The sequence below is a fragment of the Drosophila kikkawai genome, chromosome 3R, assembly GCF_030179895.1.
Source record: "Drosophila kikkawai strain 14028-0561.14 chromosome 3R, DkikHiC1v2, whole genome shotgun sequence".
Lineage (NCBI taxonomy): Eukaryota > Metazoa > Arthropoda > Insecta > Diptera > Drosophilidae > Drosophila > Drosophila kikkawai.
The window spans coordinates 17,441,303-17,468,797 of NC_091731.1; the positions used below are offsets into that span (position 1 = coordinate 17,441,303).

The following is a 27,495-nucleotide window of genomic DNA, read 5'->3' on the forward strand; positions in this document are numbered from 1 at the left end:
CTCCGCACCATACCGCCCCGCACCCATCTCATCCCATCCCATGCTTTGCCATCCCATGCCATGCCGCCGCCTTGTGCCGTCAGTTCGTCGTCGTACATTTCATTTCACTTCACTTAATTTCTCAGATACCAAAACGAACAGCGTTCGCTTCGTCGTTCGTTCGTTCGTTGTGTTTTTCTTGCCGCTGCCTCTGTGACTGTGCAGTGGCTTAGTCTGTCTTTAATTACAAGGGGGAGGCACAATGGCGCGACTCTCACAACTGATTAGGTCCTTGTACAATTAATTAAAATTACAATTAATTTTTTTATAATATAAAAATTAAGCGAAATATATGTTTATATTAAAAAAATTATAATAATTGGTAATAAAACTAATTAAAATAAATATAATAAAATAACCAAATTTCTAGTAAACTTAAGAAAGCCCTCAACGAACCCCCCCTTTTGGGTACGTCCCCCCCATTAGCTGCTGAGCTCTCTCTCTCCCTGTCCGCTGGGGTTTTTACCATGGCCCTGTGTCTGTGTATGAGAGTGTTTCGAATTGCTGTCGACTTAAGCTTTATGTGCACGTCTGCTGCGAACACGAATACTCACTACCACCAGTGCGAGATAGAGTGTGCGTGTATGAGTGTGCCTGTTTGTGTTGTTGAGCTTTTTCTTGATTTTCTTATAAGTTATAGGCGGCAAAAAAGTTAAAGTCGTGTCGCATCGCACCGAGTTTCTGGTGTTCTGTGCCTGCCTGTAGACTTTTTCAAGAGTTGTTATTGTTCCGAGCAGCTTGACTTGACTTGCTGGGCTGGCGTTTATGAATTCCGAATTCCTCCCCCTCTGACCGGGTTATAATTGTGAGCTCGGGTAAGTGGCGGCAGTGGGAGCAGAAGGAATCCCGAAATTCCTCCTCGGGCAATGTCAGGAAAAGGTCGCGGGGGGGGGAGAGCGACTCCACTGTTGGCCCGCTTTCCCCATCCCTCATCATCATGTTGGCATGAGAGATTGGGCCCCAAAAACATCTGATTGCCGTTGAATGTGTGTTTACGCTGGATTACCAACTCAATCATATGCTCAGCTCTCCTGTGTGTGTGTATGCAGTGGGTTAATTGCGGTTGCCGCTTGGTTAATTCATAGTTTTGCTATCACTTTCGTTTAAATAAACAAGTACAGCGTCCAACCTTCTCTGGAATATGCCACCTGCCGGCCGGCATTTGCCGCCTTAGCCTAGCCGTCTTTTGACTTAACACTAAACTCAATTCCATTTCATTGCCTTCCAGGAGCTAATTGGACAAAATAGCAACGACAGCTCCAGCGGCGGGGCTCACAGTGGCATGGGCTCTGGTCCGCCCGGCACACCCAATCCCCAACAGGTGATGCGACCAACACCCTCGCCAACTGGCTCCTCCGGTTCACGTTCCATGTCCCCGGCAGTGGGTGAGTAGCCAACTCCAGAACCTTCCTAAGCCCAAGCATTACAAACTCTCATTCTTGCACACAGCCCAAAACCATCCAATTTCGCGTCCGGCGAGCAACCAGTCGAGCAGCGGCGTACCCATGCAGCAACCTCCAGTTGGAGCGGTGGGTGGACCGCCGCCGATGCCCCCGCATCCCGGCATGCCAGGCGGTCCACCTCAGCAGCAGCAGCAATCTCAGCAGCAACAACAGGCCTCGAATTCGGCTTCGTCGGCAAGCAATTCGCCACAACAGACGCCGCCACCAGGACCGCCACCGCCCAATCAACAGGGAATGAACAACATGGCAACGCCACCGCCTCAAGGAGCGGCGGGAGGAGGCTACCCAATGCCACCGCACATGCACGGCGGCTACAAGATGGGCGGACCGGGCCAGAGTCCTGGTGGTCAAAGCTATCCGCCACAGCAGCCACAGCAATATCCACCAGGTAAGATTTTTGGAGTATTAAGGATGTGTTTTAAGTTCGTTTTCCTTAAACACAACTTCAAGTCACGTCTAACCGTTTACATTTTTACAGGTAACTACCCGCCACGCCCACAATATCCGCCTGGCGCCTACGCCCCCGGCCCACCACCGCCCCCAACAAGCCAACAAGCTGGAGCCGGTGGAGCCAACAGCATGCCCTCGGGCGCCCAGGCTGGCGGCTATCCCGGTCGAGCCATGCCCAACCACAGTGGCCAGTATCCGCCGTATCAGTGGGTGCCGCCCTCGCCGCAGCAAACCGTGCCCGGCGGAGGTGCTCCCGGTGGTGGCGCAATGGTCGGAAATCATGTCCAAGGCAAGGGGACACCACCGCCGCCGTCAGTTGTGGGTGGCCAGCCACCACCGCCTCAGGGAAGTGGATCGCCGCGTCCTCTCACCTATCTGAAGCAGCATTTACAGCACAAGGGCGGCTACGGAGGAAGTCCAACGCCGCCACAGGGCCCACAAGGCTATGGCAACGGGCCGACCGGCATGCATCCGGGCATGCCGATGGGTCCACCCCATCACATGGGACCGCCGCACGGACCCACCAGCATGGGTCCGCCCACCACCACGCCACCTCAGGCACAGATTCTCCAGGGCGGTCAGCCTCCGGGACAGGGGCAAGGTGCTGGTGTCGGAGGACCGGATAGTGGTCCGGAGCATATTTCGCAGGATAACGGCATAAGTTCGTCGGGGCCGACGGGTGGTGCGGCGGGAATGCATGCGGTCACCGCAGTGGTCACTACTGGACCGGATGGCACGCCCATGGACGAAGTCAGTCAGCAGAGCACGCTATCGAATGCTTCAGCGGGTGAGTGCACCACGACGCTTCGAACGAATCACTTGATTAACGTGTTTGCATCTCCCACAGCATCCGGCGAAGATCCACAATGCACCACACCAAAGTCGCGCAAAAATGATCCATATAGCCAAAGTCACCTAGCTCCGCCTAGCACATCGCCGCATCCGGTTGTCATGCATCCAGGCGGCGGCGGTGGTCCCGGCGAGGAATACGACATGAGTTCACCGCCCAATTGGCCACGTCCGACTGGTAGCCCAGTAAGCATCACCTCTTAAAATTTATTCCTAAATCACGTATTAACGTGTGTCTATTTCCACAGCAGGTGTTCAACCATGTTCCCCAGGTGCCCCAAGAGCCCTTCCGCAGCACCATCACCACGACCAAGAAGTCGGACTCGCTGTGCAAGCTATACGAGATGGATGACAATCCGGATAGGCGCGGCTGGCTGGACAAGCTGCGGTCGTTCATGGAGGAGCGGCGAACACCGATTACCGCCTGCCCAACCATCTCAAAACAGCCACTCGATTTATATAGGTTATATATTTATGTAAAAGAACGTGGCGGATTCGTCGAGGTATGCAAGGTGCCGTAGTAACTCCTTTTACTAACTTCTTTTATAGATTTACCTACTACTAGCAACAAAACCAAACCAAATCAACCCAAAGAACACCATCACCACCAACGTAGTTAACACAAAAGCCATAAACAAAGAATCCAAATTCAAATGAAAGATATATATTCACATAGACACGAGTTCCATATACATAGATTGTGTAAACAGCAAAAACTAAAGTCAAGCCACCAACCATTTAGACCCTCCAGCCTCCAGCCACTCCGATATCCATGTGTCTAAATTGTGTAGCTGCATCCAGGCAGGCTGCTTTCCGTAGGAGGAAGCAAAAAAGCAATCAATCCCTTGTTCTTCAACTTTGGTTTCCCCCTAGACAGCATGCTCTAAGCCGAATCCAGCCAAGCACAACTCGATTCCTACCTATTTACTTACCTATTTTTCATCTCAAATATCTGTAGAAATATATGTGTGCCGGCATGTTGTCAGATGCTCACTAAATTTCATTTGTAATGCAAAACTAGCATTTTTGATGAATTTTATCGTTTTGGTTTTGTAGAAACTTTATAATCAAGGCCTGAATCCAAGCTCATTGATAGTGCTAAGGATTGAATGATGAATTTATTGATTGCTCCTCCTTTTTTTTATTTGAGACTATTCCCTAAATATTTTTTTTACTATTTCGAAAAATGATTAATGCATTTTTATAATTTTTTTCATTCATTGAAATTTATAAGATACATTGAGTATTTTAACGATTTTCTTATTATGTTTCTTGTTGATTATTTTGGTTTTGATTTCTTAGTTATCCCCTTTCCCCCTTATCTTCCTATTTCCCTATTTTCCACGTAGTTAGTAACATTTTCTTTATCTTAGAATCTAGAATGTTGGTTTTTCCTTCCCAAATTGCTAAAACTGCATCCACACGAAATCTGTTTTTGTGCTCGCAAAAAACTTTTGATTCTCTTTTTTCAATCGTCATGAACTTTTGAGTCTGTTTCTGTCGCCTCCATTAATTAATATACCTCTGATTCTCTTCCGTTCCGCCGCCAGGTGACCAAGAGCAAGACCTGGAAGGATATCGCTGGACTCTTGGGCATCGGTGCAAGCAGTAGTGCCGCGTATACGCTGCGAAAGCACTACACCAAAAACCTTTTAACCTTCGAGTGTCACTTTGATCGCGGCGACATTGATCCGTTGCCGATCATCCAGCAGGTGGAAGCTGGCAGCAAAAAGAAGACGGCCAAGGCAGCGTCAGTTCCATCGCCGGGTAAGTGTTTTATTTGCAAGTAATTTTGTGGATACATTTGATGCTTAACTTAAATTTTTCTTTCGTTTTTTCACTATCCGAAAACGATGACAAATACAACTTGCAACCCAACGGTGGTGGTCATTTGGATGCTGGAACCACAAACTCCACAGGCTCGTCGAATTCACAGGACTCGTTTCCAGCACCGCCCGGCTCCGCACCTAACGCAGCGATCGATGGCTATCCCGGCTATCCGGGCGGTAGTCCGTATCCGGGAGCTAGTGGGCCGCAGCCGGACTATGCCACCTCGGGCCAAATGCAGCGTCCACCCTCCCAGAATAACCCGCAGCAGACTCCTCATCCCGGTAAGCGACATTCTCTCCTCGCTCTTTAAACAACTTTTATGTATATTTCAAACAGAGTGTGTTCAAGATCTTTTTAGTTTTATTGCAAACGGAATGCAATATAGTTCGCTTAGCTGCCCGATATTATTATTATATAGAATGTAAATGTCATGATATGTAAAGTATTATTGACTTTTGATAGTTTGTTTGAGTTTCTGGCTTTAAAAGTAGCTTAGGTAGATAATTCGTTTACTAATCTAGTTAGTATCCTTATAGATTCTCGCTGAAATTACTCTTTTAATAGGTCCTCTTCAAGGTTTTAATAGTTACATTATTTTGAAAAAAAAAAACTTTTTGAGAAAACATTTATTTAGTGGATATTTTCAGTCATTTAGTCGATATATTCAGCGACTTCGAAGTCGCTAAATGAATAATAATATCTTATAAGCTAACAGATATTTTTAGTTACTGATATTTAAAGTAATTCTGACTACTTTGTCATATAATCGAATTACACTGCAATAATTTGCATCAAAGTACAAAAAAATCTTGTATCTCTCTCTCTCTCAGTCAAATCATAGTCCTAATCATTTTTTGTTTAACCTTTGTTTTGTAAAACGATCTCTGAATTTTATTATCTGATAGATAGATGTTAGATATGCTTTTCTTTCGATCTTTCTGTACATATATGTAAAAAAAAAACGTGTTTAATATATAAGTATACGATTTTACTACACTTTTTTTTGTTGATTGATCATTATTATTATTATTATTATTATTATTATTATTATTATTATTATTCATTTTTGATGTGTGTGTTTATTTTGTTTATTCATTTTTATGTTTTGTAACCTTTGTGTGGGGCGCACTACTAAATTATATATAAAACTCCACAACCACCAACCAACCATCACCACAACGATGCTTCCATGTATCCATCTTCACCACCAACAACAACTTAAAACAACAACAACAACAACATATTCATTTTGTGTGATTGATTCATTGACTCATTCATTAATTTCGATTCATCCATAAAAAACCAAATCGAATCCAATCAAATCATCCAAAAACCGCCGCTTGCCGCTCCTCTCAGGCTCCGCTGCCGCAGTTGCAGCCGCTGTTGCCACCGGCGATAATATAAGCGTGATCAATCCCTTTGAGGATCCCGTTGCTGGCGGTGGCCAACAGGGTTCGGTTGCTGGTTCCGGTCCCGGTGCTGGAACTGCTGCTGCTGTGGTCGGTGGCCCACAACTAATACCACCGCCACCACCCCACTCACCGCACACGGCAGGTCAACAACAACAACAACAGCAGCAGCATCCCCATCCGCCGCACCTGGCGCCGCCGCCACCACAGCAGCAGCCGGGGCCGCAGCCACCGCCAGCACCACAGCAACATGGGCCTGGTCCGGTGGCGCCGCCGCCCTCGCCACAGCAGCAGCATGTGCGACCAAACGCCGCCGGAGCACCTTATCCGCCAGGTGGCTCCGGTTACCCAACGCCTGTTGTGTCTAGAACGCCAGGTACAATCATCTTTTATTTTGTTCCCTCCATCATCTCTTTCTTTCTTCTAATTTTCATAAATAATTTCCTTTCCTCTGTGCCGCCATCGTCTTTCGTTCGTTTTTCTGTTGCCTTTTGCTAGGATTAATGTGTGCTATCTCGTTGTAATGTCATTAGAATAACAACTGCATGATTGGTATAATGCTGCACCACCTTAAGCTACTGGTACTAACTATTGACTTAACTAAACTACTAAACGGGACTGTAATTATAAAGTAAATACAGTAATAATCAATGTTTTATGAATATTGATTTTAATATATTTTGCTTACTATTAATAAGTATAATTTTATATTTATTGATTCGTTAAAAAATAATAATACAAAAAATAACGCTAAAAAACTAATCATTATTTTAGCTCATAATAATAATTATTCTTAAATAAATTTTTTAATTTTAGTAGTTGCCTTTGACCTTCGGAGACTGTCTCTCGCATGGCTTTCCTACTTATGCGTTTTTATATATTTTTTATTTTTTTTTGCAGGCTCACCCTATCCATCACAGCCGGGAGCTTACGGCCAGTATGGCTCGAGCGATCAGTACAACGCCACTGGGCCACCTGGCCAGCCATTTGGACAGGGTCCGGGACAGTATCCGCCGCCGCAGAACCGCAGCATGTACCCTCCCTATGGGCCGGAGGGGGAAGCGTGAGTGCATCCCAATTTACCCCACACAAGACACCACCACCACCACACCACAAACCAAACTCCTCACATCCTCTGTACTGTAACTGCCCGAATTAGAATCACTGGACAGTGCTTTTTCAAGACTCCAGAATGTCTTCGCTAATTTCTATTTCTTATGCCTCTTCCCCACAGTCCTCCCACTGGTGCCAATCAGTATGGTCCGTATGGTAATCGACCCTACAGCCAGCCACCGCCGGGAGCACCTCAGCCGCCGGCGCAGGCAGTGGCGGGTGGACCGCCGACAAGCGGAGCTCCAGGAGCGCCACCCAGCAGCGCCTATCCAACGGGCAGGCCGGCTCAGCAGGACTATTACCAACCACCACCAGATCAAGTAAGTGGATTAGGAATGTGAAAGATACATATATCACAATATCAATATATTGATATTTTTGTAATAAAAATAAATATTTAAATATTTATTCAACTTTGTTACCGGATATATCGAAGATAAAACATGTTTTTATTGGCCGCTCCTATTCTCACGATTTTTTTAAATTTATTTGCAGAGTCCACAGCCACGAAGGCATCCCGACTTCATCAAAGACTCGCCACAGCCGTATCCAGGCTACAATACTAGGCCTCAGATTTATGGTAAGACCTATTGAAACAAACAGCGGAACAGCTTCAAACCTTGTTCTCTCCTCCATCAGGTGCTTGGCAAGGCGGTAACCAGCAGTATCGGCCCCAATACCCGACCTCACCCGCACCTCCGCAGACCTGGGGAAGTGCTCCACCGCGCGGAGCAGCTCCACCGCCTGGTGCACCTCACGGCCCGCCCCTTCAGCCGCCGGCGGGCGTGGCCCAGTGGGATCAGCATCGCTATCCACCTCAGCAGGGTCCGCCGCCGCCACCGCAGCAACAGCAGCAGCAACAACAACAACAGCAGCAACAGCCACCGTACCAGCAGGTGGCTGGTCCTTCTGGACAACCCCAGCCGCAGGCGCCTCCACAGTGGGCTCAGATGAATGCAGGGCAGGCGTCGCAGCCTGGCATTGCTCCGCCCGGCTCTCCACTGCGCCCGCCCTCTGGTCCGGGTCAGCCGCAGCAACGGATGCCCGGAATGCCGCCACAGCAGCAGCAGCCACAGCAACAGCCGCCGGTCGGTGGTGCTCAGCAACCACCGCCGCCGCAGCAGGCGACCCACGGTGGCGTTCCATCGCCAGGCATGCCCCAAGTGGGTCCCGGTGGAATGGTAAAGCAACCGTACGCCATGCCACCACCGCCATCCCAGGTGGTGGCGGGTCAGCAAGTGGGCCAGCAAGTACCACCCAGCGGCATGATGGTGCCTCAGAAGCAGCCGCCGATGCTGCCGGGCCAGGGAATGCAGCAGCAACCGTTGCAACAGCACCCGCAGCAGCCGCCACCGCATCAACACCATCAGCATCCTCATCAACATCCGCATCAGCATCCACATCAGCACCCGCAGCATCCGCACCAGATGCCGCCCAATCAACAGGCCCCCGGCGGTGGCTACGGACCACAGGGACCGCCCGGCAGCGGAGCCGCCCAGCTGGTAAAGAAGGAACTGATCTTTCCCCACGACAGCGTCGAGTCCACCACGCCTGTGCTGTACCGAAGGAAGCGGCTGACGAAGGCGGACGTGTGCCCGGTGGATCCATGGCGGATATTCATGGCCATGCGATCCGGCCTGCTTACCGAGTGCACCTGGGCTTTGGATGTGCTCAATGTCCTCCTGTTTGACGACTCGACGGTGCAGTTCTTTGGCATCTCGAACCTTCCCGGTCTGCTGACTCTGCTGCTGGAGCACTTCCAAAAGAATCTCGCCGAGATGTTTGACGAACGAGACTGCGATGAGCTGCCATCCGCCGAGGAGGCGGCGGCTGCGGACGATGACGCGGACAGCGGCACCGTCATGTGCGATAAGCAGCGACGAACCAGCGGGCAGCGACAGTCGCGATGTGTGCGCAGCATCAGCAGCTACAACCGTCGGCGGCACTACGAGAATATGGATCGAGGCACCAAAGGCAGCGACTCGGAGGAGGACGCCGACGAGGGCATCGATCTGGGCCAAGTCCGTGTGCAACCCAATCCCGAGGAGCGCTCTCTCCTGCTCTCCTTCACGCCCAACTACACGATGGTTACCCGAAAGGGCGTTCCAGTGCGGATCCAAACGGCCGACCATGACATTTTCGTGGACGAGCGTCAAAAGGCATGGGACATTGACACCAATCGCCTGTACGAACAGCTGGAGCCCGTGGGCAGCGATGCCTGGACCTACGGATTCACCGAACCGGACCCCCTTGACGGGATCATTGATGTCTTCAAGTCGGAGATTGTAAACATTCCATTTGCACGCTATGTCCGCTCTGAAAAGAAATCAACGGCGAAATCATTGGCCAAGAAGACGGAGATCAAGCAGGAGCCGATCGGCACGGAGGAACAGCAGCCGCAGTCGACGTTTAACAAGAAGAGGCGACTGGTCAGTGGCGACAACAGCAATAGCAACAGCAGCTGCGGAGCTACCGCTGAGGGCAAGAAATCCAAGCTGTCGGCCGAGGAGGAGTTCGCGCAGCCGCCCAGCGCTGAAGTTAAGAAGGAGCCAAGCAACGACAGTGATTGTCGGGCCATTGACATGGAAATCGAGTCACCGCAGCAACAGCAGCAGCAAACTCAGCGTCTGACCAACGGCGTTGCATCCTCGTCCTCCTCTTCCTCCTCCACCTCCACCTCACCGCCGGGTGTCGGTTTTGATCCCCGGAAGACTGTTAAGGATGCCGCGCAGGTGCTGCAGAGGAGGCGTGACTCCAGCTACGAGGACGAGTGCTACACCCGGGACGAGGCATCGCTGCATCTGGTCAACGAAAGCCAGGACTCGCTGGCCCGCCGGTGCATTGCCCTATCCAACATCTTCCGCAACCTGACCTTCGTGCCCGGCAACGAGACGGTGCTGGCCAAGTCAACCCGATTCTTGGCGGTGCTGGGACGACTGCTACTCCTCAACCATGACCACTTGCGGCGCACGCCGAAGACGAGGAACTACGATCGGGAGGAGGACACGGACTTTAGTGACTCGTGCAGCTCGCTGCAAGGAGAGCGGGAGTGGTGGTGGGACTATCTGATCACCATCCGGGAGAATATGCTGGTGGCCATGGCCAACATAGCCGGACACTTGGAGCTGTCGCGATACGATGAGCTCATTGCCCGCCCCCTTATCGATGGCCTGCTGCACTGGGCAGTGTGTCCCAGTGCCCATGGTCAGGATCCGTTCCCGTCGTGCGGCCCCAACACGGCTCTCTCGCCGCAGCGCCTGGCGCTCGAGGCGCTTTGCAAGCTGTGCGTGACGGATGCCAATGTGGACCTGGTCATTGCCACGCCACCATTCTCGCGCCTCGAGAAGCTGTGCGCAGTGCTCACGCGGCATTTGTGTCGCAACGAGGATCAGGTGCTGCGTGAGTTTTCTGTGAATCTGCTGCACTACCTGGCCGCCGCCGATAGTGCCATGGCCCGCACTGTGGCGCTCCAGTCGCCGTGCATCTCCTATCTGGTGGCCTTCATCGAACAGGCCGAGCAGACGGCCTTGGGCGTGGCCAATCAGCATGGCATTAACTATCTGCGCGAGAATCCCGACTCGATGGGCACTAGCCTGGACATGCTGCGGCGGGCGGCCGGCACTTTGCTTCACTTGGCTAAGCATCCGGACAACAGGTCGCTGTTTATGCAGCAGGAGCAGAGGCTGCTCGGTCTGGTCATGTCGCACATCCTCGACCAGCAGGTGGCGCTGATCATTTCGCGAGTGCTGTACCAAGTGTCTCGGGGCACTGGGCCCATTCACTCGGTGGAGTTCCGGCTGCTTCAGCAGCGCCAGCAGCAGCATCACCTGCAACAAAGGCTACAGCCTGGCGGAGCCGAGAAGCAAGCAGCCGCCGCCGCCAACGCGGCTGTGAAAACGGAACCAGAAGCTTCGGTTGCGGAAGCAAGTTCCTCTGAAACGGCGGCCACAAAGCCCCTTTCTTCGGCCCCCCCGACATCAGCCACAACGGCCGTGGTGAACGACGAGAACAGCAACAGCAGCCAACAACTGCCCCCGGCAGCCACCTTCAACGATGTGAGCAACAGTAGCACCAATAGCAACAGCTGCGGCACCGTCAGCAGCAACCAGACCAACAACAGCACCACCAACAGCAGCAGCCACAGTCACAGTCACAGCCACAGTAGTGCGACCAGCAGTCAGTCGGCCGCCGCAGGAGCAGCAGCTTCCTCCGCGTTGGTCAGTGATCAGCAGCAGCAGCAGCAGCAGGTGAGCAACAAGGTGGCTGCTGCCGCCGTTGCCGCTGCTGCTTTTAGCAATGCCAGTGCAGCGGCGGCAGCAGCAGCTGCTGCAGCTGCAGCGGCGGCGGCTTCTTCGGTTGCCCCACCACCTCCATCGCCGGCAAACACCGCTGCGGCAGCGGTGGCCCAGCCAGCGGCGCCGCCACCAACTAATGCAGGAACAACGACCGCCGTTGCGTAGTATACGACAATGATGCCAGCGTCCTACTACTGGCCACGAACCCCCCGAGGGGCAGTCGACTGAGCTGGATATGGAGCGGAAGCTGGGGAATCCTGGGAGGCTAGAGATAACCCCGAGTCGATGTAAATTTACTTAACTGGCGCCACGTAGCAAAGGGAGTCATGAGGGAGAAGGAGAATTTGCTAACCAGGCTTCAAGGATGGCGAGAGCGACTGCCGGAATGGGAGGCAAGACGTCTATACAATAACAACTGTATATTTTTTCACACTCAAATCTAAAAATAGTAAATACGAGGAACTAAACTAAACCCTAAACTAAACTAAGCATTAAGCAATTGCAGCAACAAGCATAACGATAAAACAATTAAACAGAAGGGAGGAAACTGACCGATCGATCGGATCGGAACGGTGATTATTGATTATATATATTATCGAGACACGGAGCAGGCATAACGAAGAAAACAAAAAGGATATGCGAAATTCAAGCACACAGCATACTTATTGTATTAAATTTAACAACTAATTGATGATGGAGAAACGGCGGAGGAATAAGTAACTAAAACATACATACATATATGCATAACGCACGCTATGGTTTATCGTATATTACAAATATATATATATATATAGGAAATAAATGCATAAATTAACATTAATATTACATGAGAATGCAAAAATTGTGTATGATGAATAGTTTTTAAACAAAATCTACCACTTACTAATTAAATACCCTACATATTACAACAACAATGTGCGCAGCAAACAAAACTCAAACAGCAGTAAAGCCCCCCATACGATTTACCTATATATACCGATTGTAATTGCAGTTAAATGCGCAGATTTTACGCAGCAAGAAGAGAAGGGAGTAACATTAACGATGATGATGAGAATGGAACGAACATTAATACCATATTGTACATACTTAACTATTATGTAAATTTTCACTGTATTTTTTTTTCGTTTTTTATGCAATGTTACAAGGCACACACACACATGTAAGTGGCAGCACTGCATTTCGTATTTCGAATTTTGTATTTCAAGTATGTGCGTCCTGGATGGTTTTCGAAAAATCAGGCTCGATTTCGAGACGAATTTATTGCAAAACCCCCCCACGGCACACGTACACACAAGGAAAGAAAAGAAAATAATTAACAAATAAAATCAAATTAGGTGATATAAATATACATAGCGCATATATATATATATATATATATATACATAATGCATATATATATATTAAAACATGATTGGAAAACGAAAAACTGGTACCACTAACACCCTGTAATTGCTGTAATTTGTTTTATGTTAATTGTATTATTTGCTGGAAGTGCTGCTACTTCACTTTATTTTTTATATATATATCGAACTTACTTAAGGCGTAAATGACAAGATAAATAATTAGGTTTTTATCGTAATCTTAATTTAAAATTATATTAAATAAATAAAACAAAAACCAAGAAGAAAAACGAAATCCAAACAAACAAAAGCAACATAAATGCTACAAACAAAAAAAAAAGAAAAACAAAGCGAAGCAAATCGAACTAAAAGCTGTAGAGAAGCACGCAAACCGACTATATTACCACATACACTACACCTACACTCCCCCTCCGCCCCACACAACACCCCCCAAATCGAGCAGCTTGATGTTCGGAATTCGAATTCGAAACATCGCATCGGGTGCACTGTGCACCCCAATTTGTATACTAAACTTTCTCACATGCATAATTATAAAGTCGTGCTACATACGAGATCGAGAGAGATCAAACTCCCGATACTGGCTTCTAGTTCTGCCGACAGATCCGGAGCAAAAAGAAGATAATAGAAAAGTGCTGCTGTTGATACGTGTGTATTCGTGTAGTTGTTTGCAAACAAAAAATATAACTCTGCATCTCGATATCGGATATATATAACGTGTAGTTACTAGTGTATAATTTTGCTAGGATGTAAATGTATGTCCCTCAAAACTTAATTTAATTATTTAATTAATATACATACATATATAATATAAAAAGCCTTTGTTTTCATTCAAGGTATTTTTACTGGTCCCAAAATGCTTGGGAATTGCAATTAACCGCAGGATGTTGGGGGACACTATTTGGCCAGCAGCCTCAGGCAATGAGAGCAAGTGGCCGAATGGCGATTCGAATAGCCCGAATCATGATTTATGTTGAATCGGTAAAAACTAAGATTGTTCTTTAAAAAAAACTGAGAGTATTCTTCATTGGCCACTTATTACATTACATGGGTTTCACCTTTTACTGAAAGCTTTATTTTAGATGCTTTATTATGAGATGCTATTACAAATAATGCAAATGGTATTTGTCCAAGGGAAAAACACTGATTTTCTATATTTTTCAGATTCTAGATTGTCAAGATTAAAGCCTTGCTTTGGCCCACAAAAACAATCTTTTACAACAACAATGTTTAAAAAATCAAAATTTGCATTATATTTATATTATTTTGTTTTATTTAAATTTAAATCTCCCAAGTCAGAACAAGAAAATACATTAATTTAAACATCAAATGTTGAGTTCGATTTTGTAGTGCTTAAACCGTCCACTAGATGGCTATCCATCAAAGATAATCCTCCCTCTACTGCTGCCTTCTGAGCCCCTATTGGCTTCAAGTTCGGCAATTAATGGATTTATACAAAAACTGTGAAGTTTGAAGCCTACAACAACAATATTTTACAACAAATATGGTCATTTCATTTATAAATTTGTACCGAAATTTTCAGGAAAAGTCAGCGGGCTTACAGATGTTTAATGATTGGAACGGTGAACTGGTTAAAATATGTACAATTAATTGGTCAAATTGAAAAGAAAATTAACCTTTTATTTATTAATGTTTTAAACTTTGTGTATTCGGTGAAATATAAAGACGTAAAATATCAACATTTCGTATTTTATACTAACAAAACTCATACATATATTATTAGTCATATAAATTATTCCAATGTTAACAGAAATTAAGATTATTCGGCATCCAGCTGCGTATGACTAAGAGGAAACCTATAAAAATGTATACAAATGTTAATCATTTTTAATTGTTATCTGGCGCTATTACTGTGACATTGCTTACCTTCAATGGTCTCATCCATTAAACCTTTCCGTAATATACAAATGTTCTCCTCCTCTCCTCTTTGATTATTTAATTATATTTATAAAATATTAACAAAAATCAAAACTAACTGCGAATGGCCAAGAGAACACCTACAGCGTCCAAAGTATTTTGTATGGAATATCGAAAGCCTACAAAAATGTATAGAAATTGTAATTATTATTAATTGTTTTTAGCCGCTACTACCGTGGCATTCCTTACCTATATCGATCTCAATCATATCACCTTCACGTAATATACAGCTTTCCTCCTCCTCCTCATTGTCAATGGCTCCGTACTGCACGGCAAACTCCCCAATCTGCACAATGAATTTCTGTAAAATGCAGTCAATGTGTTAAGTGGAATCAAAAGCCCGAGCGTTATAGCGCTTACCAGACGAGATTCCTTGACCTTCTTTTTGTTCCGAACCTGATGCGGCTTAAAGCGCATGTATCCCAAAGCAGCCGTTTCCTTTGTATCATAAAAGGCATAGTCTATGCCACCCAATTCGGTGAATCTCAATTCTTCAGCAAGAGCTGTTTAAAACAAAGTTAAAGAGGTAGATGTAAAAAGTAAGACAAACAAAGAAATGTTGGGTTCTTATATGGTATTTACGTTAATAAGCTAACTTTAGCTTTTTCGCCACAAAATATTTTTGAAAAGTGACCCATTTTAAATCGAATTAACCCTTAAGTGTGGTTTCATACGGACAAAGGGTTGAAAAGTGTTCAGGAATACATACATACATATATGCATGTGTTTTTATACTTAATGGAGTCGGAGTTGTCTCTTGCTTGTTTTATTCATTCTCCGTTGATACTAACTTGTAAACTGGCTATAAAAAACGTATAACTTACATGCAGCGCTGCCTTGGTCATTCGTGACAGAAGGTTGGACATTGCTGGTGCCCATCAGCCAGTTTCTAAACTGACTGTTTCCGTTATTGCAGTTCGTCTGACCTTCTGACATAACAGTCTCAAAATTCGGTTGAGTCTCAGGATGCTTTTCGGCAGAGGGCTCGGGCTCCTTCGATGATATTGCAGAATGTAATAGTAACGCAGAGTCTGAGAATGGCTCTACTATAATATCGGGATTTCGAGGAGTACTGCTGCAAACTGGACCCCTGTTCGACGACTGTGGTTTGCTATTTATCTCCTTTGCAGCAGTTGGCTTCTTCTTTGCAACCGACTTGGCCTTTGGCTTCTGTATTATTGATTTGGTATTCATAAAAGGCATCTCCATGATATCCTGCGTATGACACCAAGTGTTTTTGATTGGCACATGACCGCGTTTTGAACGCCGCACGCCATCAGAAGAAACTGTGTAAGAGATACAAATATTAAGAAACCTTCTTTTGGTTATGATATTTTTGCTTTAAAACACTTACTTGAACCATCATCCAGCGAGGTCTCTCTATAGATGACGGAATGCATCAACTTTTCAAGCTCCTTGTTCTTACGTTTAGCACGTGGTGCTGGTAACAGGGGTTTTTTGAAAATTGCATCGTCGTTCACCTTATCTTTTTTGGTTTTCTCCTTTTTCGAACGTTCCCTGGCCTTTTGTGCCGCTAGACTTGTGCTGGGTTGCTCATTGTCGGTCACGATCTCTGGTCCTGAAATCGACTTATCCTGGGAACTAGAAACACACTGAATCTCTGGCTCTTGTGATGCTTTGGAAGCCTTAGCAATGCTTGTTGTGGGAGATGCCAATCTACTTTCATTCACTGGCACATGACTTGGAGCTTGTGCTGGTGCTGTTTCATTGGATTCAGGTTCATTATATTCAGTTGGAGGTGGAATAGCTTCTTCCATAATTTTATCGGGCTCCGTTGGAGGGGGACAAATGTCCTGCTCATTGTTCTCGTGTCTAAGTGAAGGGTTCTCCGAATTTGGTCCAATATTCTCTGGCGGCGGTGGAGCAATCTCAATGGTGGCATTTGCTGTATTGGCATAGAAATCTTCTAGCGGCGCCCCTTTTTCGACATTCTCCGAATCACTTGGATTATTCGGCCTCAAATCGCGTAGGGATTGAGAGTAACGCAGAGAATGTGGCGGCGGTGGAACAATGGCAATGTTATCCCCTTCGCTATGAACTTCACTGTGATAATAACTGCGACTATATCTTTTTTGTTTTTTAGGAGATTCCAAGTCAGACAATTCAGCATTTGAGTCTCCCTTTGTGTAGAGTTTGCGCTTGACAGAACGTCTCGACATACGCCGCATTTCCATTGTTTTTGAGATCATCATATAGTTACTTAGTTCCTGTGACTGCAACGAGGAATGGCAAGGTATTCAGGTATTAATTATAACTATTATAGCGAAATTTATAAAATTATAAAAGCATTTTAATAAGCAAGGACCCACTGACTACGGTAGAATAGGGTTTAAAAAACGTACTTCATGGGAACTTCGATGGTTGGATCGAGATGATCTTCTATCCTTGAAACCATTGGGAGCCGGCGGAGGAGGAGGTTCATCTTCCGATTTCCTGGTCTTCAAGCAATAATATAAATAAGCGAACAAAAACATAATGTGGTCAATAAAATTGTAATAAATTAAAGATAGTTTCCAGATATCCAGACAGAGTCAAAGCCTAGTCCAGTTCTCAGCAACTCACCATATGTCGGCTTTGTCGATTGGCGGGCAAAGCGTGCTCTGTCTGATTTTTTGAATCCTGAAAATTACGCGGAACTGGCGGTGCTATATTGTCATCTGACGATTCATCGGACTGTAAATATTTAAAAAATTAAATAAATTTAATAATTAAAAAGAAAAACAGAAAAATCAAACTTAAAGTTAGGATTCATAATTTTTTTTAAACAAATTATAAAATAAGAGTTATTTTTTTATTATAATTAATTCTTTTTATACTTTTATATAAAAATTAATAATTAACATTAATTTTAATTAATAATTAACATTAATTTTAATTATTATTTTTATTAATAATTAATTAATAATTAACATTACTTTTTATTAATAATTAATTAATAATTAACATTAATTTTTAATAATTATTATTATTCACTTTAAAACACTTAAATGTTTATGAATAATTATTAATGAAAAAAAATTAATTGATTTTAATTTTAATTAAATGTCTTACTGGAATTCGAGAATAATTGGAGCGCTTAGATCGCTGTGGCCGCTTTCTTGAGTCCTTAAAAGCATTGGGAACCGGCGGAGGAATGCAGCTAGTTTCATCTTTCAACTTTTCGGACTTTAAGCAATAATAATATAAAAGCAGACAAAATCATGATGATATTCAGAAAGACCAATCCTAGTTCTGTATTATAACTCACCATACGTCGGCTTTGGCGATTGGCGGGCAAAGCGGGCTGTGTCTGATTTGTTGAATCCTGAAAATTACACGGAACTTGCGGTGCTATATTGTCATCTGACGATTCATCGGACTGTAAATAATTAAAAAATTAAATAAATTTATTAAATAAAAATGAAACACAAATTAAATCAAAATTAATGTTAGGATTCATAATTTTTTTAATACAAATTATAAAAAAGGAGTTATTTGTTTTATTATAATTAATAAGGTTATTATAATTTTTATACTTTTATATAAAAATTAATAATTAACATTCATTATTTAATTAACATTCATTTTTAATTATTATTATTCACTTTAAAACACTTTAAATAATAATAATAATTAATGTTAATAAAAATTAATAATTAACATAAATTTTTATTCAAATTAATTTGTATTAATTATTATTTTTCCCTTTAAACACTTAAATTTTTATGAATAATTATTAATTTAAAAAAATTAATTGATTTTAATTTTAATTAAATGTCTTACTGGAATTCGAGAATAATTGGAGCGCTTAGATCGCTGTGGCCGCATTCTTGAGTCCTCGAAGTTACGCGGAACCGGCGGGGGCATCGATTCGCAGTCATCTAACCATTCCTGGCACTTTAGATGAAGGTATTAAAAAGGTAAAATAATAATATGGGTATTGGTTATAGATTAAAAATAAAACTTTATCACAAGCTATTTAAAGTAGGCTTCAACGACATCTGAGAACGTCCGTGGACAATCCAGTGCTTACCATTTCGGAAAGCTGGCGTCTTGAACTAGGTGATGGCACTGTGCTTTTTTTTGTGTCCGTAAAAAGTAGTGGAGGCGGTGGCGGTAACACTGCATCGTCATCTGATTCTTCCAACTATATTATATATATATATAATTCTTAACCAAAATAAATAATAAATAAACAAACTCACCTGTCGAGGACTTGTATTTTTTGCGGGGGATCGCTGCCTCTTACTTCTGTTGGTCTTCGTGTCAAGTGAGGGCAACATTTCCTCGCTCTCTGGCAACTCGGCCGCACCGGTCAATCTATCTCCCTTGATCTCCAAATTCCTTCGCTTCAGCTCGAGTTGAATGCTTCTCTCCAGATCATTGCTGCTCTTTCTGTGCCCGTTTACTAGATACACCTTTCCCAGTGAGTTTCGCTTGCGTAAATCCAAAATTTCGTAGTTGGTCATGCGGGCCAGCTCCTGGGCGAATTGCTCACCATTAATCGGGGCGCAAGGCGCCTTGTTTAACGGCACCTTCGCCGGTCTGGTCCTCCGTTTTGACTTCTTGACATTGATCGATTGATGGAGGTTCAGCAATTGAACAACATTCTCCTTATCCGGATCCGGTGTAGGTTCCCCGTTTTTCTGATTCCGTAGGCATCGCTGCTGTCTTCTGTCACTTCCGCGCTGTGCCAGATCCATAGCCACCGTGCTAGGCTGCTCATCGCTCTCGTCGTCAGTCATTATGGCGTCCACATTGCTTGGGACCAGCAAGCTCTTCCGACTTGATTTAGGAGACTCCTCGGGCTTAGCTGGGGACGTAGGTACTGTCGCTGGCGATGAGTTATTATTTGCAGCAGAAGGTACCATGGTCGATGTGCGACGAAGAGGAGTTAACGCTGGGGCTGACGCTAGCACAGACACAGGCTGGACATGCGCCACCTCAGTAGTGGGTTTTGAGTTGGCAGTGTTTATCACCACAATTGGACCGCTGGCATTTCGAGACAAATTCTGCACCAGCTCGCCCAGATCCTGGAGCTGTGTTTCCGGCACAACATACTCCGGCTCCGGTTCGGATCCCCTAGGATGAGCCCGCGGTGGGGTGTCTGGTATTAGAAGTTCCTTTTCCCGCCTTACCTTCACGATCGGCATCAATCGCTTTTGAGTGGCTGTACAGCTGAGACTGCGCCGCGAAGGTGAGAGCAGCAGCTGCCCGGGAGCTGGACCCTTCTCGATGGTATATGTACAACCCACAGCATCCGATGCCGGCGCCTTTCCGGTATAATCCAATTGCATAATGTTTTTCTGAAAGGAACTTAGCCGCTCCCGCAACATTAGTGAGGCCTCGGCAGCCGTGTCAACGGTCAGGGACTCCGATGCTGTGAGGCACTTCTTCGGCTCTGTGTGGACCTGTGACTTCTCTGCTGTCTTTTCCGCTTCTGGCATTTCTGATTTCTTGATCTGAGGATTCTCCTCAGGTTCTTTATCCTTAATATTCTTCGGCGGTTGACCTGCACATGGAGTGCTGCTAACTGTGGGCTCCTGAAAAGAACAAATACGCCATTGTTAGATTCAAGTATTTTTGGGTGTTTTGGGTAAAACTCACAAAGGTTTTGGGACTGGAGGAGTTTCGAGTCACATTTATGTCTTCGAATTCCTTAATCAATTGGCGTCCGCAGCTTTGTGACCGCCGCCGAATAGCTCGACGCCGCAGCTTGTCTGAGCCTGGAACATTTCTGATGCTCCTGCGATTAAGCGACAAATTGGGAGACTTTGGAGCAGCCGGTAACGAAGTCGGTTGATTATTTTCTGCGACAGGAGGAGGCGCTTCTGACTCTTGAGGGGCGACAACATCTGGATTATCCCCACTTGAGACTGCTGGCTGTGGCTGTGGCTTTGGCTTCTTGACCAGATTCACATCAAAGTCAAAGTCGAATGAGACGTTGCCGAAGAGGCGATCGTTGTTCATGGGCTGCTGTTTCTCCGCCAGCTTGCGCTGCAAGTAGGCCGCGAATTGCCCTTCATCTGCATCAGGCTGGTTCATAAGTTCCTCCATCTCCTCGATTGTGGTATCCTGCCTGGGTTTCGGCTTCGACCTGAAATGGCGCATATGTATTAACAAGCAGAAAACGTAAATCATCGACTGCTACTGCTACTGTTGGCTTGGCGCTTGCCGAATTAGAAAGAATTAAGGACATCATTTGATTTTATTTTATTCGTTTTTGGGCGTCCGATTCACCAATTCTCCACTTGTTTTGAAAGCCTCTGAGCTGCTACTCACATCTTGAAGCCGCTCACTTATTCTTTACAAATATAACAACAGTAATTTAAGACTAATTTCGCTATATTTAGAATGCCAAACGAAAATTAAATGGCCGCGTCCAAGCCGTGCGTTTTAGTGTGGCCAAACTATGGCATAGCATTGATATTATCGATTGTGCGAGTCACTATCGATTGTGTTTTTCATTGCGCAAAAAATACTAAATAAATCGGCAAAAAAATACATACATTTTAAAGAAACGAACCTTAAATATACATTCAATATTAAAATAAATAATTTTTAAATTGCTTTCCTTTCAGGCGCACTGAAAATGCACTGAAGGCGCCAAAATGCCCGTAATTATACAAGGTAGTCCTATTTTTTTTTATTCTCTTTCGCATTCCGCTCTTGGCTGTTTCAAAAGCAAGCTACCTTTCTCATTGTGAAATTTTAGCAACGCTAAATTTTAGCAACCCATGAGAGCGCGATGAGTTCAGATCCATTTTCGATGTCTCGATAACAAACAAACACAGCTGGTTCCTAGTGTGAATAGCTTAGTTTAACTGATCAACACACGAAAACTTGGTCACACTAGCCCGCCATCTGAAGATATTTCAGCCGACTAAAAATTAAGCGCTTTTCCGGGCCATAACATTATAAGAATATGAACTTCGACGACATAAACATACCAGGAAAACTGGTGCCTGACAACTACTTACAACTTGGTCTGTCAGCCCAACGCGCCAAGCAGCGCAGCTTCAAGGAGCTGTTGGAAAAGGTAAACTAGAAATGCGAAATCTAACAACTCTAAACACAATATTATTATTTTATTTCAGAGGAAGCTACCGGTAAATGGGTGGCCCGATGAGCAGATCGAGGAGCTAGTGCATCAATTATCGTCTTTGGACAGCAACAACTTTCCTCACAAGCTGGGACTTGGTGAACGGGAGGCGCGGATAGCATGCAGTGGGTATCTCTAAAATAAATAAGATAATACACATCGTAATATATAAAATGTATATTGTAGGACTTGTGGCCCGACGTCACTACAACTTTGGCCACGGCATCGGCCGCTCTGGAGACTTGTTGGAGGCACAACCCAAGGCAGCTGGTTCGACGCTGCTCGCCCGCCTTACAAACGCTCTGATCCTGGACTTTATGAAGACCGTTGGACAACTGCCCAGTTGTGCCGGATGCTTTCTAGTTCCTATTTGCACCGGTATGACCTTAAGCCTGTGCCTGCAGAGCTTACGAAAGCGGCGGCCCAGGGCGAGGTATGTCCTATGGTCACGGATCGATCAAAAGTCCTGCTTCAAAGCAATTACAACAGCTGGCCTGGAACCGGTGATTATTCCTTGCAAGGCGGTGCAAGGAGAATCCCTGCACACAGACATCGAGTTGTTCCGGGAAAGGATCGAGGTACTCGGAGCAGAAAGCATCCTTTGCCTGTATACCACCACCAGTTGCTTTGCACCACGTAATAGCGACAACATCGTAGAGGTGAGCAAGCTATCCCAGCAATGGCAAATCCCACATCTGGTGAACAATGCCTACGGACTGCAGGCACCAGACATCGCTCGTCAGTTGGAAAAGGCCCATCGAGTGGGAAGAGTAGATTACTTTGTGCAGAGCAGCGACAAGAATCTCTTGGTGCCGGTGGGCGGTGCTATTGTAGCCAGTTTCGAGGAGAAAAGGCTGCAGGATGTGGCCAGCACTTATGCGGGCAGAGCAAGTGGGTCCCAGGCCCTCGACGTCTTCATGACATTGCTTTCTCTTGGCAGCAGTGGGTTTCAAACGCTCATCCAGCAACGGAACGACAACTTTATTTACCTCAAAGAAAAATTACAAAAGTTCGCAGAGAGTCATGGTGAAATTGTGATCGATAGCACTGACAACTCTATATCCTTGGCCATAACCTTGGGCACACTCGACGACGCGGGTCAAAACAGCAACATCACTCGGCTGGGAGCCATGTTACACATGCGTGGAGTCTCGGGAACGAGAGTGGTGACACCTGCCCAAAACAAAACCATCGATGGTCACGAGTTTCAAGGTCAATATGGACATTATAATTTTTGTATCCCTAAACTAACTTTCTATTTTTCAGGTTTCGGTTCACATCGCAGGGATCTAAAAGTCTCCTATTTAACAGTAGCGGCGGCCATAGGAATAACAAAAGAAGAGATCGACAAGTTCTTGGGTATCTTGGACAAGTGCTGGCAGCAATTAAAACAAAAGTCGAAATAAGGAAATCTTAATAAGTCTGTAAATATCCACATTAACACATAATAATTATTAATTATTAATAACAAAATAGCGAAAATAACAATAGCAAATTAAATTTAATTAACACTAAAAGCACGAAACCATCTGTAAACATTTTGAATTTCACAACAGCTAGAAATAGCTTTGAAGCTTTGGGTTCCACTTTATCGATAGGTGTAATCGGCATGCGTCCCCAAAAACTTGTTGACTTCTTCCAATGTCAGTAGTATCATTATCACCTGCCATTTCAGTAGATCACCTGGAGTTTCGTCGTCAACATGCCCTGTTTTAAAGATAAAGTTATCATTGTGACGGGCGCCAGCTCAGGAATCGGTGCAGGCACCGCCATTCTCCTGGCCAAACTGGGAGGTCTCCTTACCATTGTAGGCAGAAATGTAGACAAGCTTCAGGAGACTGCGCAGCAGATCGTCGCAGCTGGAGGATCTCCTGCCCTGCAGGTGGCGGCCGACATGAACAACGAGTCAGACGTTCAGGGTATAGTATCTGCGACGTTGGCCAAGCACGGGCGCATCGATGTACTGGTCAACAATGCCGGAATTCTGGAACTGGGCAGTATTGAGAACACCAGTCTGGAACAGTTTGACCGGTTGATGAACACCAATGTCCGAGCGCTCTATCAGCTTACCATTCTGGTCACTCCGGAGCTAATCAAGACCAAGGGGAACATTGTGAACGTCTCTAGTGTCAATGGCATACGATCTTTTCCGGGAGTTCTAGCCTACAATGTGTCCAAGGCAGCCGTAGATCAGTTCACTCGTTGTGTGGCCCTGGAGCTGGCACCCAAAGGTGTTCGCGTAAACTCGGTTAATCCCGGCGTGATCATTACCGAACTCCAACGGCGCGGCGGCTTAAATGATGAGGCTTATGCTAAGTTTTTGGAGCATGCCAAGGTCACGCATGCTCTGGGCCGACCTGGAGAAGTCCATGAAGTGGCGGCCGCCATTGCATTCCTGGCCAGCGATGAGGCAAGCTTTAGCACTGGGATCAGCTTGCCTGTGGACGGCGGTCGCCATGCCATGTGCCCCAGATGAGGATCCCTTAATACGCTTCTTTCCTGGTGCTGTAATGTGTCTTATCCAGTAAACATTTATAAATGTACAACTTTTCAAGGCTATGAATTAAAAATAAATAAACAACGATTAGAAATATTTAAACCAAATATTAGAACTTTTTTTCTTTTTCTTTTTTCTACATAAACTGAGGATTTGATTTGATGACAACAACTCCGTGAACGCAGTTGAACCGTGGCGAGAAATTTATCAAGAAACTGAGGACTTAGGGAGGACACATAAGTTGCTTGCCACCATCCACAGGCAGGGTGACGCCTGTCACAAAGCTAGCCAGTTCGCTGGCCAGAAAGCAGATAGCCGAAGCCACCTCGGCGGGATCTCCTACCCGACCCAGGGCGTGAGTCTGATTTGATCGCTCCAGAAACTCCGAGTAGCTATCCTCATCCATTCCTCCGGCTTTCTGTAGATTGGTTCGTATCACGCCAGGATTCACTGCATTTACGCGGACGCCCTGCGGGCCCAGATCCAGGGCTAAAGAGCGGGTGAACTGATCCACCGCTGCCTTCGACATATTGTAGGCCACTTGATTCGGTAAGGCGCGCATCCCACAGACGCAGGACACGTTTACGATGCTGCCCCTGCAATGGAGCAGCTGCGGGAGCAGCAGTTTGGTTAAGTAAAACAAGGACCGCACATTGGCATCTTGCACATGGGAGAAACAGGTCAGTTCGGTGGTTTGCAGGGTCCCCGTGGGCATAATGCCTGCTCCATTCACTAGGACATCCAACTGACCATCATACCGCTCCTTGGTTTTCTCCGCAATACACTCGATCTCGGGTAACTTGAGAAGGTCCCCGGCTATGCCATACGGATTGTTACCTAAGCACACGCACCTTTTCATTACGCCCATTAGGCCTTCCTCATCGCGATCCACCAGCGCCAAGCTGGCGCCCAGCCTCGCAAACATTTCAGCCGTGGCGGCACCAATGCCAGAGGCTGCGCCTGTAATTAGGACCACCTTGCTGGTGAAGTCCAATCCCGCCTTGCCCTTGGTGCCCATCGAACAGTGTTGGAATTTTGGGGGAGCCAGAACAAAGTCTGGTTTAAATAATTACTAAATATTACTAGATTACTAGATCTTTGCTGGGGGGATAGGGGGTCTATAAAGAACGTTAACTTTAGTTCACGGATCGCAGAGTCTGTTTGCTAAACAATAAATGTATTAAAGGAAAAACAATCAAAAACATTGATATAAATGCATTTACACATGGAAAAATCCAAGCTGAAGGAGTCTTCTTGATTCGTACTGGGATTACAATCATCAGCGCGGGCACATTGCATGGCGACCTCCGTCCACGGGCAGACTAACACCTGTGCTGAAGCTAGCCTCGTCGCTGGCCAGGAACGCAATTGCCGCCGCTACCTCCTTGACATCGCCAGGACGACCGAGGGCATGGGTCGTCTTTGAGTGCTCCAGGAACTTCTTGTACGTCTCGGCGTCCATGCCGCCGCGGGCATGGAGATTTGTCACCGTTACGCCAGGATTCACGCAGTTTACGCGAACTCCCTTGGCAGCTAGCTCCAGAGCCACGCAGCGAGTGAACTGATCGACGCCCATTTTAGAGATGTTGTAGGCCAGGACGCCGGGAAAGGAGCGGATTCCGTTGACGCTCGACACATTCACGATGTTTCCCTTGGTCTTGATCAGCTCCGGGGTGGCCAGCATGGTGAGGTGATAAATGGCTCTCAGGTTAGTGTTCATCACTCTATCGTACTGCTCCAAGCTGGTCGTTTCTATGGTGCCGGTCTCGATGATCCCAGCATTGTTCACCAGCACGTTCAGCTTGCCGTACTTGGCCAGGGTCTCGGTCCAGACTCTCTTTGTGTCCTCCTCCTTGCCGATGTCGCCCACCACCAAGGCTGGCTGCGAGTCACTCACCTTGGCGCATTCCTCGGCCACCTTCTTCAGGTTCTCCACATTGCGTCCGTTTAGAGCCAAGCAGGCTCCAAGCTTGGCGAACTTCACGGCGGTGGCAGCCCCGATCCCAGAGCTGGCCCCTGTAATAAGAACAACTTTGCCGGCAAAATTCATGACCCAGAATTATGTAAGGCGATCGGATCTATCAATGATTCAAGCTCAGTGTGCACATCTTGCTTTTAGTAAGGGTATTCATTTAGCACGACTTCAAAAATATCGAATCAAAGGATACTTGATTACTCTCCAGAATTAAAAAGATGAAAATGATTTAAATTTTTAAATGTATTTCTTTTTAAAAACGAAAACTTTAAATATAAACTGGGTATTCCCTTAACGACTAATTTACTGAAAATATCGGCAGCTGAAAACAGCTGTTCCCATACAAACTGCTTATGCCCATATGATACAGTAATGCAGTTTTCATTAATTAGCTACTTCATTAGAACCTTGAAAGAGTCAACTATATGTGTAATTTTGTGTAATTTTGCTTGAATTTTGCTTGGATTTTTTTGGTAATACGACTACGGTCACACCGACCGTAAAAGGTAAACAAAAAAAACGGCCGCCTTTCGCGGCGTATTATTATGAATTTCTGAATTCCTCGTCGAAGTATTATTGCATAAATAAATGCAGAATCCTTTAAATTTATGTTTTTAGCCTATAATGCTTAAAATTTTTTTAATTATTACAAAAAAAATAATTTTAATTAATTTTACAGCGCAAGAACCTTGCTACCGCAAAACATATTATTTTTGCTAATTTTCTAATATATTTTCAGTTCAAAAAACAAGCGAAATAATATAAAAATAAAATTCTCATTGTGAGACCATACTGTCAATGAACTGGCTAATACATTTTTCAATTACAATTTTCTTCATTAAACCCGTATTTTGTTATCGAGTATCTAGTATATAATATGTACATCTATCGATTATCGCTCCAATGAAGTAGCTAATGCATTATTCTAATGCATTAGAGCGCCATATAGTCGTCTTCCTCGCACTTGTGTAAAACGCTATAGCGCTGTCAAATCTTTAATGAAGTCTCTAATTAATGCGGCAGTGTCATGCCAGTATTATGGGATATTTTCAGTGATTTAGCGATTCCACATTTGCTGAAAATATCGACTGAATGACTGAAAAGCTAGTTATAGAGTTCATTAGTTTAAAATAATGTATAGTATATAGGAGAATACAAAATGAATATCTTCTGATCT

The 27,495-nt window shown here is 45.4% G+C and overlaps 6 protein-coding genes across 14 annotated transcripts in view; 3 read left to right on the top strand and 3 right to left on the bottom strand.

The window, feature by feature from the left end:
• osa (trithorax group protein osa) overlaps positions 1 to 13,192 on the top strand; it is a 30,773-nt gene extending 17,581 nt beyond the window's left edge. For 3 of the 8 annotated variants that reach the window (XM_070286404.1, XM_070286406.1, XM_070286405.1), the window contains 11 exons: positions 1,268 to 1,424; positions 1,489 to 1,890; positions 1,981 to 2,739; positions 2,800 to 2,987; positions 3,050 to 3,313; positions 4,352 to 4,567; positions 4,681 to 4,912; positions 6,941 to 7,103; positions 7,275 to 7,473; positions 7,649 to 7,733; positions 7,793 to 13,192. In XM_070286404.1, the coding sequence (XP_070142505.1) occupies positions 1,268 to 1,424; positions 1,489 to 1,890; positions 1,981 to 2,739; positions 2,800 to 2,987; positions 3,050 to 3,313; positions 4,352 to 4,567; positions 4,681 to 4,912; positions 6,941 to 7,103; positions 7,275 to 7,473; positions 7,649 to 7,733; positions 7,793 to 11,613 (6,486 nt within the window). In that variant the 3' untranslated portion in view covers positions 11,614 to 13,192. Of the gene's footprint in view, positions 1 to 710; positions 855 to 1,267; positions 1,425 to 1,488; positions 1,891 to 1,980; positions 2,740 to 2,799; positions 2,988 to 3,049; positions 3,314 to 4,351; positions 4,568 to 4,680; positions 4,913 to 5,987; positions 6,417 to 6,940; positions 7,104 to 7,274; positions 7,474 to 7,648; positions 7,734 to 7,792 lie in introns of those variants that run through there. The other 5 variants (XM_070286411.1, XM_070286410.1, XM_070286408.1 and 2 more) reach the window with 5 other exon arrangements.
• A 1,274-nt stretch (positions 13,193 to 14,466) lies between these two features.
• Positions 14,467 to 21,164, bottom strand: Cenp-C (Centromeric protein-C). Of its 2 annotated transcripts, XM_017182092.3 has the most exons (15): positions 21,027 to 21,164; positions 20,352 to 20,841; positions 18,950 to 20,287; positions 18,778 to 18,891; positions 18,528 to 18,641; positions 18,013 to 18,123; positions 17,817 to 17,930; positions 17,328 to 17,438; positions 17,108 to 17,203; positions 16,099 to 16,978; positions 15,569 to 16,030; positions 15,105 to 15,247; positions 14,934 to 15,045; positions 14,694 to 14,863; positions 14,467 to 14,623 (listed from the first exon to the last, which is right to left on the bottom strand). In XM_017182092.3, coding segments are annotated over exons 1-14 (4,152 nt in total). In that variant the 5' UTR covers positions 21,029 to 21,164; the 3' UTR covers positions 14,467 to 14,623; positions 14,694 to 14,798. The 2 variants fall into 2 exon arrangements, with proteins under 2 accessions (XP_017037581.1, XP_070142519.1); XM_070286418.1 differs by lacking the exons at positions 17,817 to 17,930; positions 18,013 to 18,123.
• A 375-nt stretch (positions 21,165 to 21,539) lies between these two features.
• On the top strand, positions 21,540 to 23,363 carry SecS (Sec synthetase). Its single transcript, XM_017182059.2, has 4 exons — positions 21,540 to 21,783; positions 21,842 to 21,971; positions 22,033 to 23,058; positions 23,113 to 23,363. Exons 1-4 carry the CDS (start codon positions 21,670 to 21,672, stop codon positions 23,250 to 23,252), a joined length of 1,410 nt encoding a protein of 469 aa, XP_017037548.1. The 5' UTR covers positions 21,540 to 21,669; the 3' UTR covers positions 23,253 to 23,363.
• A 109-nt stretch (positions 23,364 to 23,472) lies between these two features.
• On the top strand, positions 23,473 to 24,450 carry LOC108085449 (cyclopentanol dehydrogenase). Its single transcript, XM_017182061.3, has one exon. The coding sequence runs from the start codon at positions 23,549 to 23,551 to the stop codon at positions 24,320 to 24,322; it is 774 nt and encodes a 257-aa protein (XP_017037550.1). The 5' UTR covers positions 23,473 to 23,548; the 3' UTR covers positions 24,323 to 24,450.
• On the bottom strand, positions 24,438 to 25,435 carry LOC108085448 (uncharacterized oxidoreductase TM_0325). Its single transcript, XM_017182060.3, has one exon. It carries the CDS (start codon positions 25,359 to 25,361, stop codon positions 24,567 to 24,569), a length of 795 nt encoding a protein of 264 aa, XP_017037549.1. The 5' UTR covers positions 25,362 to 25,435; the 3' UTR covers positions 24,438 to 24,566.
• A 64-nt stretch (positions 25,436 to 25,499) lies between these two features.
• Positions 25,500 to 26,480, bottom strand: LOC108085450 (glucose 1-dehydrogenase). Its single transcript, XM_017182062.3, has one exon. The coding sequence runs from the start codon at positions 26,391 to 26,393 to the stop codon at positions 25,623 to 25,625; it is 771 nt and encodes a 256-aa protein (XP_017037551.1). The 5' UTR covers positions 26,394 to 26,480; the 3' UTR covers positions 25,500 to 25,622.
• Positions 26,481 to 27,495: the final 1,015 nt, after the last annotated feature.

Coding starts and splice junctions, on each gene's coding strand:
- Cenp-C (XM_017182092.3), bottom strand. Junction 16,979..17,107: donor ACCATCGAAGTTCCCATGAA/GTACGTTTTTTA, acceptor TCCTCGTTGCAG/TCACAGGAACTAAGTAACTA. Junction 14,864..14,933: donor TATGATTGAGATCGATATAG/GTAAGGAATGCC, acceptor ACATTTTTGTAG/GCTTTCGATATTCCATACAA.
- LOC108085450 (XM_017182062.3), bottom strand. CDS start 26,393: ATGAATTTTGCCGGCAAAGTTGTTCTTATTACAGGGGCCAGCTCTGGG.
- LOC108085449 (XM_017182061.3), top strand. CDS start 23,549: ATGCCCTGTTTTAAAGATAAAGTTATCATTGTGACGGGCGCCAGCTCA.
- LOC108085448 (XM_017182060.3), bottom strand. CDS start 25,361: ATGGGCACCAAGGGCAAGGCGGGATTGGACTTCACCAGCAAGGTGGTC.
- SecS (XM_017182059.2), top strand. CDS start 21,670: ATGAACTTCGACGACATAAACATACCAGGAAAACTGGTGCCTGACAAC. Junction 21,972..22,032: donor GGAGGCGCGGATAGCATGCA/GTGGGTATCTCT, acceptor TGTATATTGTAG/GACTTGTGGCCCGACGTCAC. Junction 23,059..23,112: donor CGATGGTCACGAGTTTCAAG/GTCAATATGGAC, acceptor TCTATTTTTCAG/GTTTCGGTTCACATCGCAGG.